The 14,877-nt window shown below is 37.9% G+C and overlaps 1 protein-coding gene across 2 annotated transcripts in view; it reads left to right on the top strand.

The window, feature by feature from the left end:
* The first annotated feature begins 1,588 nt into the window (after positions 1-1,588).
* The window catches only part of LOC129923923 (homeobox protein orthopedia-like), a 30,929-nt gene continuing 17,640 nt past the window's right edge, over positions 1,589-14,877 (top strand). Inside the window, exons 1-2 of one of the 2 annotated variants that reach the window (XM_056017062.1) lie at positions 1,589-1,726; positions 7,563-7,795. In XM_056017062.1, the coding sequence (XP_055873037.1) occupies positions 1,645-1,726; positions 7,563-7,795 (315 nt within the window). In that variant the 5' untranslated portion in view covers positions 1,589-1,644. Of the gene's footprint in view, positions 1,727-1,767; positions 2,266-7,562; positions 7,796-14,877 lie in introns of those variants that run through there. The other variant, XM_056017069.1, reaches the window with a different exon arrangement.

Genomic DNA, 14,877 nt, shown 5'->3' with positions numbered 1-14,877 from the left:
TTGTATAGTGGCGCTCTGACCATCTACATTTTATTTATACAATTCTATAGTGCCAGAAGTTGATCCAGTCATTCTATGCAATATCCAGGTAGGGTAAGGGAATTACTGCCTGATCATGAGGTATGCGCGCTAGAGTGTCGTTCGGTCGACTCGATCGTCCCGGGTTCCTACCCTGCCCCACCCTCCGTCGTCCTGCGGAAGGTTTGGACTAGGGTATAGATTATCTTCAGCTCTGGAGGAACATCCGAAACTTGCAAAACTTTTTAAAACAAACAATAGTGAAGCATCTTCTTACTCTACATTAAAACCCTCTAGAGTCTGAATTTCAAACTGTGCCGGCAACTCTCACACTCAAAGACATACACGTATATACATTGACCCTGCCACTTGGTAGATGGAAGCACGTGATAGGGCATCATGGCATGCCCAGTGTGTAGCCGAACTTTCCGGGCTCACACAGGTCTCACCAGCCACACGAGAAGGCACAAAACCCCAGTGCAAAGCCCTCAGCCCCCTGGATGACAAAAATGGTCATCATCGAACCACGATGGACGAAATAAACAAAATACGAATTCGCGCATTTTAAATAACAACGCAAACAGAAGAATTTAGACATTTGATTCTGAAATACTGAAAGTACTCACAATTTATTTTAGACTTTTTGCATCTACAAAGTAGATTTTGTTCTAAACACCGGATGCACCAGATAAAAAGATAGCTATTTATAGATTAGCCTCCATCACGTAAATCCCAAGAATAATATGCAACAGAATTTATTTAGAAGAATACATTCAGTGCAAACATAAACTTTAACCTTCAACCTCTGCGCTTTAATAAGTCACCATGACTTCGATGATTTACCATCGCACTACTTACGCACTAATGGTCAGCTAAGATATCGTCTGCTCCACAGCACAAATGTTAAGATCTATTCAATGTGTGTGCCCCCTTCAATATTTATCATTTAATGGAAACACCCAACCACAGCATTGTAAAGGCGTCACCTTCACAGTCGTCCACCTGAGCGTGGTCAGTTCAGGTAGCGCTGGTCAACTCAGGTGTGTATTACCAACACAGCGCTCTCGAAATATCAACAGCCGGACCGTTGTTTTGTCCACCAAACAATGGACAGAATAGCGCCAGTGCAATATTTACACAGAGACGTGAAGCTGTTCTAACAAGCGAGATAGACCCACAACCCGCAACACTTTGCTCTTGTTTCTTACTGAGATTTCTTCAGCTGTACAGGCTCCTACGTAATGGTCAAGTTTGACGCTTTCACCTCTGTGACGGACATTAAATATCATTGCTCTGTCTGGCAACCAAAGGGGCGGGAAGGGAGAAAGTGGGTGTGAAGACGATGCAATGGAAATTTATCGCCACGAAAAATGTGAGAAAGAGAAATAGAAGGGGAGGATGGGGAACAACCATCATCGATCGATCGAACTTCAGTCCGCCCTCAAATGCCAAAAATCAAAGTGCTAGGATAGAAATGGGCGGGAACTCCGGCATCGCCTTGGAGAGCAGACGAACCAATAGAAATGTAAAGACCGTTGCCACGTGAACTATCGAGCGATCTTTGCCTAAATGGGTTTTCCTTTAATTTCGCGGACCCAGTTAACTCCAAATCAGTCGGTAATCAAGATGAGCAGAGAGGAGCGCGACTCTCTCAGCGCCATGATGGCCGAGCATCACCACCACCATCATACCATGATGCACGAGACTGGTAAGATTACCCTCTTACTTAAATACATTGTTTTTGTAACATACCGTGCTAGCAGCTAAGCCACTTAGCGAGATTATACTAATATAACTGAGGACAGGACATCGTACTGTTCTAGACTTCAGACTTGGTGACATAATCAACCTAGATGCGTCATCAGTTCTCATTTGCAGGACCCGTTGGTCCAATTTTCTTTAATTTTCGGAAAAATAAAAAAATTATTGCGCGCGGAAGTCCGATGGAAGCCGGAGTCTTGATTTAATTTACTGGTTGGCCCGTCACCAAGACGTCAGCGTTTGATTAGCGATCGCTAAATATTGGCTCAACTGATTAGCTTCTTTGCTGCCAGTCTTCATCGATACCAATTGATCTACTTATATATCGGAGGAGAGATGCGAACTCATGGATGCCAATCTCTGACAGACTTTTTTCTTGTCTTCGCAACTCAACTACAAGGACTTATTGACTGATGGTAGCTTCTTTGAGTCGGATGTTTTTAAAGATGATGGAGTGCTACCTTCAAACCGATGGACGCAGATTATGTAAGATAGCCAACATATGGACGTAATGCTACGTGTTCTAATTTATTTAGAAAAATAGCACCTATAGATAACTAGCATACCATGACATAACACTTGGCCAATATAATGCACGAAAAATAACAACTTTAGATAGCCAACATATGACATATTACTAGGCATTTGTGAGAAAGTTTCTTAGTAAAATAGCAGCTTTAGATATCCTATCTGAGATATTTGCTTAGTAAAATGACAGCTTTAGATATCCAACATATGGCAATGGCCTACATGATAAAGTTTCTTAGAAGGTTCATAGCAGTTGTAAGCCAGCAATCATTATACACAAAAGTAAAGTTTTAAGATAGAATCAGACTAGAAGGACGAGTCATTACTTGAAGCGGCTACTCCCCCGGCTACTCAACTATTTATGGGTGTACAATTATAAACCATCTATCTAGGTCCCCTTTCAGACCTTGCTATCTACAGGGCAGATGATAGTAAGGTCATCTGTTTCTGATGACAATTATAAATATTCGTTATTAATTATTTTTTCAGAACATTTGTCTAAGAACACGAGAATTAGCACATGCACATTGACACCAACACTTTTCTAATTTTTTTAAAATCGCGATAGCTTCCAAAAAAAGCAACAAAAAGGGAAACCAATCATAAATAAATCGTATAGTCAGACTTGTATATCCCTGCCTCTAGGGCAGTGTTTCCCAAAGTAGGGTAGTGTACCCCCAGGGGTACGGGAAGACTTTGGAGGGGTACACCTTGCACCTTATTAACTAAGCTGATTTTTTTAAAAATATCCATTTAATAATAAATTAAATTGTGGGGTGAGTGGGGGGGGGGCAAGGGGTACTCTGCATTAAAACAAATTCTTAAAGGTGTACGCATAGGTCAAAAGTTTGGGAAACATTGCTCATGGGTAAAGGAAAGTACACTAAACAGAGACAAAAAATTGGTTTTGTTTTTTTTCTTTCAACACCATGAGAATACCTTGCTACTATTTAGCTATTATGCAGCTCATTTGTATAGGCAAGTGATTTATTTTCCCAAATTAGATCCAGTAAGTTTTTGTATCTATTATTTCAATAAAAATAAATGTATTTGTTGCAGAGAGATAAAGGGAGAGAACAGGGGACTCTATAGAGAGATGGGAAGAGAACATTTAGTTTTACCGTTTGGAACTTTGAATCCACATTTGTATTATAAGTTTTTTTCTAATCAAATACGACATAGCGAGGTTAGACTTTTCCCTTCTAAGTTGTCTCTGCATTGCCCATGTCTATTGGAAGTGCCCATCAGTGTACTGCCGTATATTAATCCCAGCCTCTGAACTACGGTCTGGTCTGGTGTCATTATAATTAGCTCACAAATCCCCCCTCCCTAATAATGTATGTCGCAAGGAGCAAGTCGTAGAAACGTCGAATAAGAGATTGAGCCTTTTCAAAACAGTAACATCAATTATAAGACATCAGTTAGGCCAGGAGAGGCGCGGTGGCTGAGCGGTAAAGCGCGTGGCTTCCGAACCGGGGACCGGGGTTCGAATCCTAGTGAAGACTGGGATTTTTAATTCCGGGATCTTCGGGCGCCTCTGAGTCCACACAGCTCTAATGACATTAGTTAGGGAAAAGTAAAGGCGGTTGGTCGTTGTGCTGGCCACATGACACCCTTGTTAATCGTAGGCCACAGAAACAGATGACCTTTACATCATCTGCCCTATAGACCACAAGGTCTGAAAGAGGAACTTTACTTTTTTTTTATGTCTTTGAATACTGCCTAGTCCACCATGAGGTCCACCATGAGGTCCACCATGCTGTAACTAGAGAAACTATGGTATAGGAGCAGGACTGTTGCTAATGAAGTTCGAGATTCTGGAATTTCTTATCTTATAAGCTACAGACGTTACTTCAAAAAAAAATATATGATTACGTCCTATGCGTGTGCCTATGTCAATCTAGTCATACATGTTAATCAATGACTTAAATTCTGCCTAGTCATTAATTTTCCTGGCTGACTCATGCAACCCATTCCTTGATCAGTAAAGAAATAGAAACAAATAAAGAAGATAGTATCAAAGGGATTCTTTTGAAAAATTCCGCAATTAGCCTAACCTTCACTGACAAGGGGTGGACTGGCATTTTAGGCATTTGGGCAAATGCCAGGTAGGCCGGAGACCAATTGACCGGTGAGGCCACCGCCGAATGGCCCTCTTGTATTTTTTCGTTCATAAGTGTACCTAATATGCATACGCCATATTTCATTTAAAAAAAAGAAACAAAAAGTTTGTTTTTTTTTATAATTGGAAACCATAAGTAACTGTTACGATGAAAACTCAAAGAAGCATTCATTTTATAGTTGACATAGGCATACAATGACTTCTGACAACAAACGTAGCGATAGATTTAACATTTGTAGGGAAGTGGTATAGTGGAGTCTATAATTGATCGCTCCATTTAATAGCTATATATTTTATTGGATTTTGTTTTTGAAAGGTGTCAATATTTAAGCTAAATTTATTCTCGCAACTATTTTAAATGACGATATATTGCCACCTCCACGTATCGTGACTGAACATTGAAATTGATAAGGCAGTCGTGAAACCAAATTTTCAAAACTGATTTTAGCTTTGCATTCGAATCTCGACAGACAGACGGACAGACAAAAAAAAAGCTTGTTGTACGAAGGTTTGTAAACAAAAAAAATGTGAAAGATTTATGTAATGATTGTAATCAATATATCGTTTGCTGAAGTTATGTCCCAAGAGCCAAATTTATACATTCGCCACCTAATGGCAATTAACTGCTACCTTAAAACAGGGAATTAAAATATACATGTTCTATATTCCATGAGTTTCAAAGCTGACAATAAAATCTGCATCAACTAAAAACTAAAACAATTTCAATATAAAAATAAATTTTTAAAAACTTTGCTTATATTCAGGGCCGGTCCTACAGATTGCGGGGCCTGTGCGAAACGGATTGCGTGAGGCCCATTCTGGGCAGGGATAAGGATAATACGGGAAAATGAAGATTTTGTAATAGAAAATAAATTCGTCTTTGCATTTTATTCATACTTTACTAAGTATAAAATCACCTCGAAATGACATTTTTGTCTGTTTTTAAGGAGATTTGCCTGAGTTTTTAGAAGATTTTTATAATTTCAGGAGATTTTCATGACTTTTTCCGTATAATTTGCAATTTCTGGAAAATTCAGGTACCCTTTAATAAGTTAAAATGGTTTAATTTAGTAATTTACACCTAGAATTCGCGCGGGGCCTATGAAAGTGCGGGGCCCACTGCGGCCGCATAGGTTGCTGTGGCCTAAAACCGGCCCTGCTTATATTGAGCAAACTTATTTTATATTAATTGTTTTGTATCAATCATACTATTAATTTTTAATGACTCAAAATTTAACCAATTACTTTCAATACCATAGAGGTTAAATGTCCGAAAAGGACAAACCTTTTACTGCATCAGTAGACTTTACCTTTTTGAGTTCAATCCGAGAGCACTATTAGAATGTATCAAATCTGTGTATCTATTGTGTCAACTTATTGATAATGTTGGTTCACCTTTATTTTGGATGAAACTGGTTGAAATTTGCATATTGATAACTGTACACAAGTACTCTCCTGGTACTCTCTTGGTCTTGAAACTTTTATGCGTCTGCTATCTTGCACGTTGGAGACATCGGAGACTCGATTTATGTCAGCCCACCTCCCATTAAGACTAAGAGACATGAGACATAAAGACCACGTGATATATTTCTTTCAATGCTATAAAGTGGTAGAAATGAATGTTTCTTTTTAAAATAATTGAATAACTGGTATGTTTTTTTTACTAATTTCTTTTTAAGCAAACAGATTTCTACACATTTCAAACAAAAAGATTGAGAAATTTTTTTTTTTTATTCAAAACGTGTTTTAAATTTCAATCAGCTCTGGACATTTTGTGCTATTTTTTCTTGACAGTTGAAATTGTAAATAAATAAATAAAAAAAACAACATGGGGAAAAAAAATGTCTAAACAAACCTTCAACCACTCACTGCAGATCCTTATATTCATATCTATACCAAAGTATTAAAAATGTAATATTGAGCTTCGAAAACTAAACAAGTTTGTTGGAGCATTTAAAAGTAGAAAAGATATATGTCGTTCCTCTGCGCTCACAACCGGAACAGGATATAATTTTGTCCCAGTCGCGCCTTTATTGAAGCGGTGTAAACAAAATTCGAACTCTAGCCTCTATGATGGAAGGCCGACGTGTTTTGCCACTGAGCTATTTAAATACTTATAAAAAGTGAAGGTTTAATTTGTCTAATGTTAGTTTCAAATTTGTAACGAACCACCTAATTCTCAACAATATTGTGATTATTGTCATGGCCATGGGTCTCCCGTTGCCGATTTAGTATATTTTCCATCTAAAACAAAATTAATAACGACTCCTTGATTAACTAATTGGGTTTTTTTTTTATTGATTCATGTGTTGTCATAGACAACGAATGATTGTTCGAAGTTTCAACTTGATTCGAGAATGGGAAGTGAGACAACTAACGCGTAAAATATTTTGACCAAACAGACAACAAAACGGAGTGACTTCATACAAGCTCAGTAAAAAAAAAAAACAATGAAGCTCTTAAACATTTTAAATGTGTTGTCATGTGAATGTATTCCTAGAGAGTAATCTCAGTCAGTCTCAGTCTGCCTCAGTCAGTCTCAGTCAGTCTCAGTCAGTCTCAGTCAGTCTCAGTCAGTCTCAGTCAGTCTCAGTCAGCCTCAGTCAGTCTCAGTCAGTCTCAGTCTGCCTCAGTCAGTCTCAGTCAGTCTCAGTCAGTCTCAGTCAGTCTCAGTCAGTCTCAGTCAGTCTCAGTCAGTCTCAGTCAGCCTCAGTCAGCCTCAGTCAGTCTCAGTCAGCCTCAGTCAGCCTCAGTCAGCCTCAGTCAGTCTCAGTCCGTCAAAGATCGAAGCAGTAATGGAAACGTTCCATGGAATACTAGCATTGTGTTTTATTTGGTTCACATGTTTCGGATGTTCCTTCAGAATTGAGGATCATTACCTCCTAGCCCAAACCACTTGGAGGGCTAAGTTCGAACCCGGGACCATCGAGGCCATGTGTTAATTATTTGTGCATAAAAAAATGGCTTCGAAGGTCTTTACTATGAATTTAAATAGATGTTCTTTAAAACACACTTATGCTAGCTAAATATCAGACAAAATAGATATCAGTTAAGTAACTCATCACACAGTAGTTTCATTAGTTAACTATAACTTAATTTATTTTCATTTCATTTTGGTTACGGATATTTACAGTGCTGAAAAAATCGTCAGATGATCTTGGAAGTCTGGTGACTGGAAACCTGTCCCAGAATCCAGTGTCCTCGGTAGACAATGACAAACTGATCAAACAGAAACGTCACAGGACTCGCTTCACTCCCGGCCAGCTGAACGAGCTGGAGAGAAGCTTCACCAAGACTCACTACCCAGACATCTTCATGAGGGAGGAGCTGGCTCTGAGGATTGGTCTGACTGAATCCAGAGTTCAGGTGAGTCTTGGCTATCGGTGTCGATTTTTTAAAAGAGGCATTAGTTATCTGCGAAATTTGAAAAGGACATAAAATGCGTCCAAGCGGTGCAATGTTCTGACGGTCCATTCTTTTTGGAACGGTCTCTCTCTTGATATCCTGCTTAAAACGGCTGCTAATCAGGATAAGTGACGGGATTTTGGTTAGTAGAATTGTCACAACACCCCTATGACGAAAGTCAAGGGACAGATGATGTTAAAATGCGCAAATGTTGGTTTAGATTTAATTTACTATATTTTATTCTTTCCAATGTATTTATCGGGGCAGTATCACAAAATGTGTATCAAGGAAATGTATCAAAAGCTGTTCAAGTTTTTCAGGTTGAGGGTATCTTTTCTGTCACTTTCATTTATTCCATCGATTAGCCTTTTTGTTGGCCTTCTGGCTTTGTATTAGAAGTATTTTTTTTTTTGTTGTATTCTGAGTATCTTGTGATATATTTTCATAGTACTGCTTGATCGACAGACATTTAATATATATCTATAGTCGATTTCGAACTAGTATCAGATTCGTGAGAACGCGTCTGTGTTTGCCTGTTGCTATTTCTGTGACATTTGAGAACTGTTAGCATATATTAGAGTAGTTGTCTTGGGGCACAGAGTTGAGCGAATGCAGACATTTTCACATTTGTTTGTTGCTCATTTTTAAATTCCGGCTAATTTTCTTTTATTAACACCTTGACATCATAACATTGGCCACACCTATAAGCGCAAGTTACCTCCCCTGAAGTAAGCCATAAAATCCGTATATAGCAGCGATGCCCAAACTACGGCCCGCGGGCCAGATCCGGCCCGCGACGTGCTTCTATCCGGCCCGCCAAACCATTGGAACAAAATGTAAAAAAAAATGCAAAAAATTAGAATGTTGAAAAAAAAATTCTCTTTATGTTAGGATTCTAACCCTTTCTTGGATGATTGTAGTCAATACTTGTTTTATTGTAAGAACACAAGTGTTGGTTGTTGTTTTTTTTTAATGGCGATAAGACTTGACAGCTATTTTTAATTCTTGGACAATTCCGCTACTGTCTTGAGCTAGCCGTGACCTTGACACCTTGTGTGTGCAACACAGAGCAATTTAGAGCATCATTTTGGGTCGTGTTCTTTTGATGTCAAAGCGATTGGTACCGTACTGTTTAACCTTTGTGATTTAATAAAGTGGGAGAGCCTAAGATACGAAAAGTGGACTCTGAATGTAGAAACTTTCAGAAAAAGAGGACAGATCTTTACTTTTTTGTGGAATAGGATAGTAAGCCAACATGTTTGATTTGTAAATAAAGTGTGGCTGTTTTTAAAGAACATAACATTAAAAGGCATTATGAAGCTAAACACATAAACACATATGGTGGCATTCTAGGTTTGAGCCGCGAAGACAAGATTGTCAAGTTACGACTAGAGATTGGGGGATTTGAAGAGAATATTTCACAAAAAGAGACAAGAAAATGAGTCGGCGATAAGGGCCAGCTACAGAGTTGCTCATATCTTAAGTAGAACAATGAAGACTTTTTCCGATGGCAAATGTGTAAAAAAAAAAGTGTTTGCTAGCAGTGATGGATGAAATGTTTCCTGAAAAAAAGAATGCAGTAGAAGCTGTGAGCCTTTTTCGCATGACAATTACAAGGCGAGTGGAAGATGTGGGTGAAAATCTCCATTCACAATTAAAAGACAGAGCAGCAGAATTCGAAATGTTTTCTATTGCTGCTGACGAGTCCACTGACATAACTGATATTGCGCAACTCTTGGTATTTATTAGGAGTACAAACAGCAATTTTGATATAACAGAGGAGTTAGCAGCTATGCGGAGCATGCATGGGACTACAACTGGAGAAGACCTGTTCAAAGAAGTGTCAACCATCATAGAGGACCTTGCTCTTCCTTGGAATAAATTAGTTGGAGTGACTACTGATGGCGCTAGAAATATGGTTGGATGTCCCAACCGACTGACAGCAAGAGTTATTTTAAAAGTGGTTGAGTCACCGCATCATTCACCAACAAAATTTCTATGAAAAGGTTTTGAATCTGGACCATGTGATGATCATTGTGCTCAACACATTTCATCAAATCACAAGAACGTTGAATGACAGAAATAGAGTCCGAATATGAAGACGTTCTATTTCCCAGTGAAGTGCTGGGGGGGGGGGGGGTAAGTCGAGGAAAGGTGTTAAAACTTTTTTTTAAATTTGAGTCACGAAAATGAAATATTTATGACGGAAAAATCAAAACAAGTGCCGCAACTGGAAGACCCCTCATAGTTGTGGGATTTGACTTTTTTTATGTGACATCACATCTAAATGAACTCAACACTAAAGTACAAGGGAAAGACACATTGATTTCGAATGTGTATACAGACATAAGCGCTTTCCAAACAAAATACAACATTCAACAAGCGGAAAAGTGCAACTTGTCCACTTTCCCAAAAGAAGGAATGACCCAACTTCTGAGGTTCCGTCTTTTTGAAAATCGTTTGCTGCCGATGTGTCAAGCGCCCCGACAGACCTGCAACTGGAACTGATTGACTTACAAAGCCAGACATCTCTGCTTGACAAATTTCAAATGATTAACTATTGACTTCTACTCCATGTTAGCTGCAGAAACTTTCGCAAATCTTCGAAAACAAGCGCTAAGGATGATCACAATGTTTACAAGCAATTATCTGTGTTGGCAAACTTTTCCTTGGTGTTTCATCTAAGCAGGCAGATATTCAGAAGATGGTATTGGAGAAACTTCAAGCATCACATTAACTTATGTAAGTAGGTCAACAAATAAAACTATTAAAAAATAGCTTATTGAATTATTATTTTTTGGGTGATATGGCCCGCGACACCAATGCCGAAAATTAAAATGGCCCGCAGACCAAATAAGGTTGGGCATCACTGGTATATAGCATATAGGCATCCTCCACTGATAACTCTTATGTCTGCATCTACACTTATTTTTTGTGAAGTATTAAAAGCGTTTCATTGTATGCACGCGTGCTCAAAGTTATTCAAAGCATCAAAAGCATCAACTCATAAGTCTATAGATTTATTTTATGTAGGGTCACTACATATCATATCCATAGTCCTAACCTCCAGGCGTCCTGCTAAAGTTTTGTGCTTGGGATTATATCTTCAAAAAATCTGAAGAAATATCCGAAACTTGTAAAAATTTTAACAACAATCTTTCCAGCTAATTAAACGCCTAGTGTGAATAAAATAATGTATGTGTCCTAGTTTTACGCCATGAGAGTCCTACTCAAGTTAATCAAAGTAATCTGTTATTTGTTTACAGTTTGGTTTTAAAATCCGGTTTCCATAATTAAAACTATAAAATGTAGTAAGAGAGAAAAGAAGAGAGATCGATAAGGAGAAATTTGGAGACGATATAATGGAACATATGAGAAACATAAGAAAATGAAAGTAAGAAAAAATTGGTAGAGATGTTGAAGTAGAGATGTTGAAGTAGAGATGTTGAAGTCGAGATGTTGAAGTAGAGATGTTAAAGTAGAGATGTTGAAGTAGAGATGTTGAAGTAGAGATGTTGAAGTAGAGATGTTGAAGTCGAGATGTTGAAGTCGAGATGTTAAAGTAGAGATTAAAGTAGAGATGTTGAAGTCGAGATGTTAAAGTAGAGATGTTGAAGTAGAGATGTTGAAGTCGAGATGTTAAAGTAGAGATTAAAGTAGAGATGTTGAAGTCGAGATGTTAAAGTAGAGATGTTGAAGTAGAGATGTTGAAGTAGAGATGTTGAAGTAGAGATGTTGAAGTAGAGATGTTGAAGTCGAGATGTTGAAGTCCAGATGTTAAAGTAGAGATTAAAGTAGAGATTAAAGTAGAGATGTTAAAGTAGAGATGTTGAAGTAGAGATGTTAAAGTAGAGATGTTAAAGTAGAGATGTTAAAGTAGAGATTAAAGTAGAGATGTTAAAGTAGAGATGTTGAAGTCGAGATGTTGAAGTAGAGATGTTGAAGTAGAGATGTTGAAGTAGAGATGTTGAAGTAGAGATGTTGAAGTAGAGATGTTGAAGTAGAGATGTTGAAGTAGAGATGTTGAAGTAGAGATGTTGAAGTCGAGATGTTGAAGTCGAGATGTTAAAGTAGAGATTAAAGTAGAGATTAAAGTAGAGATGTTAAAGTAGAGATGTTGAAGTCGAGATGTTGAAGTAGAGATGTTGAAGTAGAGATGTTGAAGTAGAGATGTTGAAGTAGAGATGTTGAAGTCGAGATGTTGAAGTAGAGATGTTGAAGTAGAGATGTTGAAGTAGAGATGTTGAAGTAGAGATGTTGAAGTCGAGATGTTGAAGTCGAGATGTTAAAGTAGAGATTAAAGTAGAGATGTTGAAGTAGATCAACTAAACAATGTCTAGGAAGCAATACAGAAACATAAACGTTACCAGCGAAAGGATACAAAATGTCTTCGTGCAACAAGCGGAAGAACTTAAAAATTTGATTCTGAACTACTATAAACTGCACATGCAATGTCAAATGCAAATCTCATCAATACTTCCGTATTCCGAACTCCGGATACACTGCAGGCTCCATTTACGAATATCCTCCGTGACCTAGCGGCACTGCGGATCCAGGGCTGGGGGGGGGGGGGGGGGGGGCGATAATTGATATTTCAACCAATTTGTAATTATTTCGCCCCCCCCCCCCTTTTTCTAGTATGTTGGCCGATCTGGTGGGGAGGGGAGGTGGCGATGTCGTCAATTCCCCCCCCCCACACCATAAACTTTCTAGTGGGGGGAAGGTCCAAATCATTTCTAGAAACCACAGCTTGTTAACAGAATCTATTAAATATCTATCTATAAATAAATGTATAAAAATGTAAATTATATCATATCTGAACGGTAAATAATGGAAAGATCACTCTTTTATTTCTACAAGTCAGATGGACTAGAGCTACCCCACGTAACTTTAGCGGCAAAAAAAAAAGGGGGGGGAACAAGTAGCTTTTACCCGTCACTAAATAGCAGGGCCGAACTTGGGCAGGGATACGGATAATAAGTGAAAATTAAGAGTTTGTATAAGAAAATATATTCGTCTTTTCATTTTATTCATTCTTTACTACGCACAGAATTACTACACGAGCCTTGCGTGTATTGAATTCATACAGTATATCATAAGAATTCTGTTTCCCACATAAATCACGCTCAATAGCAAGAATTATCAAATGTTTCAATCTATCTTTGAGAATTGTTGACCTCAAGTAATTTTTCATTAGATTGAGGAACGAGCAGCTTCTTTCACTAGATTCCACAATATATTTCAGGAGATTTGTATGAGTTTTTAATAATTTTCGGATATTTTAAGGACCTGTTCGTATATTTTGCAATTTCAGGAAATTTCCAGGAGCTCTGGTAAATCAGGAGGCTGCGGGAAATCTGTTATAAGCTATAAAATGATTTAATTTAATAATTTATACACCTAGAATTAGCGCGGGTCATATGAAAGTGCGGGCACACTGCGGATGCATAGGTTGCAGTAGCCTAAGGCCCACCGAAACATGTAAAACATTTTACAAAACAAACATTTTACAAAACAAACTTGTTTTTGATATTTTAACCAATCTTTATATTATGTCGTTCCCCCTGTTAGCCGATTGGGGGAGGGGGGGGGGGCGAATACATTTACTGCGCTTTCCACCTAGACCCTTTGATTTGGAGAAATTTTGTGCACAAAATTAGTTGAATTACTATATCCATTTTTATATTAAGTTACCCTTCTGGTATCTTGGACGATTCGGTGGGGTGGGGTGGTGATTGCTTCTACTGCCCTCCCCACTCTAGCCCTCCGAGTGGGTGGGGGGAGGCGATCCTATTTTTATGGAGAAATCATAGTTTGTGAACAAAATTTGTTGAATATCCATATAATATAAGATACATAATGATATTTGAACCCAGTTGTATAATATGTCGCACACACACCCTAATCTCAAATTTTATCATTAGTAAATATAAAATGAAAAAGATTTGTACCAGGTAAGGGGGGGGGGGCGATACATGTAATTACCCTCCACCCATCGGACAAACAAATACTTTTTTAGCGGCCCCTGAAAGGGGAAAAGACGCTTTTAGTTTTGTGTGAAATGTCTGTCCATCTGTCCGTCCGTCCGTCCCGTTTAGATCTCGTAAACTAGAAAAGATAGTGAAAATCCGACATCATAATATTTTAGTCCATTCAAAGTTCTAATGCAAAGGCTACTTTTTTTCTTTTCTGAAAGCGAAAAATCTAATTTTTTAAATCACATGCAAGCAGTTGTTTTTTTTCATAGAAATACACCACTATTCACTATTAATAGTAACAAACACGTGAGTAGTGGAGATGACCATTATCATATTTTTAACATATTTATGCAAATGGTTTTAGACTTTTTGTCAAAAAACTTTTTGTTGTCAACATGACCTTCATTTCTGTTTCATTTCTGTTTGTTTATAGGCGCGGGTTTGATCTTTATGCCTGTTGTAAGACTGGTGATTAGTTTCGTACAAGTTTTCCGAATTGACGACTAAAACTAAAATTGATTTATTGATCTCTATTGGACATTCGTTGTAATTACAATTAAAAACAATAACAGCAACAAACTTTTTCGAAGAGAGAACAGACACAAAACATAGAGAAGTGACACACAAGGTCGTCTTGATCTTTTTATGCTACCTAGTAAACAAGTAGTGCTTATACAGTCTGACTGAGTAAGGACCAAATGAGTTTTTTTGTACCGTTCAGTTCTTGCCTGAGAAATCTTTACCGAACTGGACACATTGGTTTGCAGTAACGTTTCTCGTGGTATTAATTTTTTAATCCATTATTCTTGCCTCTGTTCGTAGTCCGATTAGTTATTTAAGTTTATTTTTCAAATTAATAGAAAGTAATATATTTTACAAATATTGGAAATAAAGAAAATCGCTTTTCCGTTATGTTGAGAGTAAAATATTTTATGAATTACACTTTTTAAAATGGGATTTATTTTATCCCGTCCTAATCAATTTAATGTTGCTATACTTGCAAAACGGCTGTAATCCGCCCCCGGGTTCCATTATTGATCTGGTCCAGACCATACTATGCTACTG

Source organism: Biomphalaria glabrata, chromosome 1 (assembly GCF_947242115.1).
Source record: "Biomphalaria glabrata chromosome 1, xgBioGlab47.1, whole genome shotgun sequence".
Classification (NCBI taxonomy): Eukaryota; Metazoa; Mollusca; class Gastropoda; family Planorbidae; genus Biomphalaria; species Biomphalaria glabrata.
Note: the sequence above shows the minus strand (reverse complement) of the source record. Positions and strands in the feature narration are given on the sequence as shown.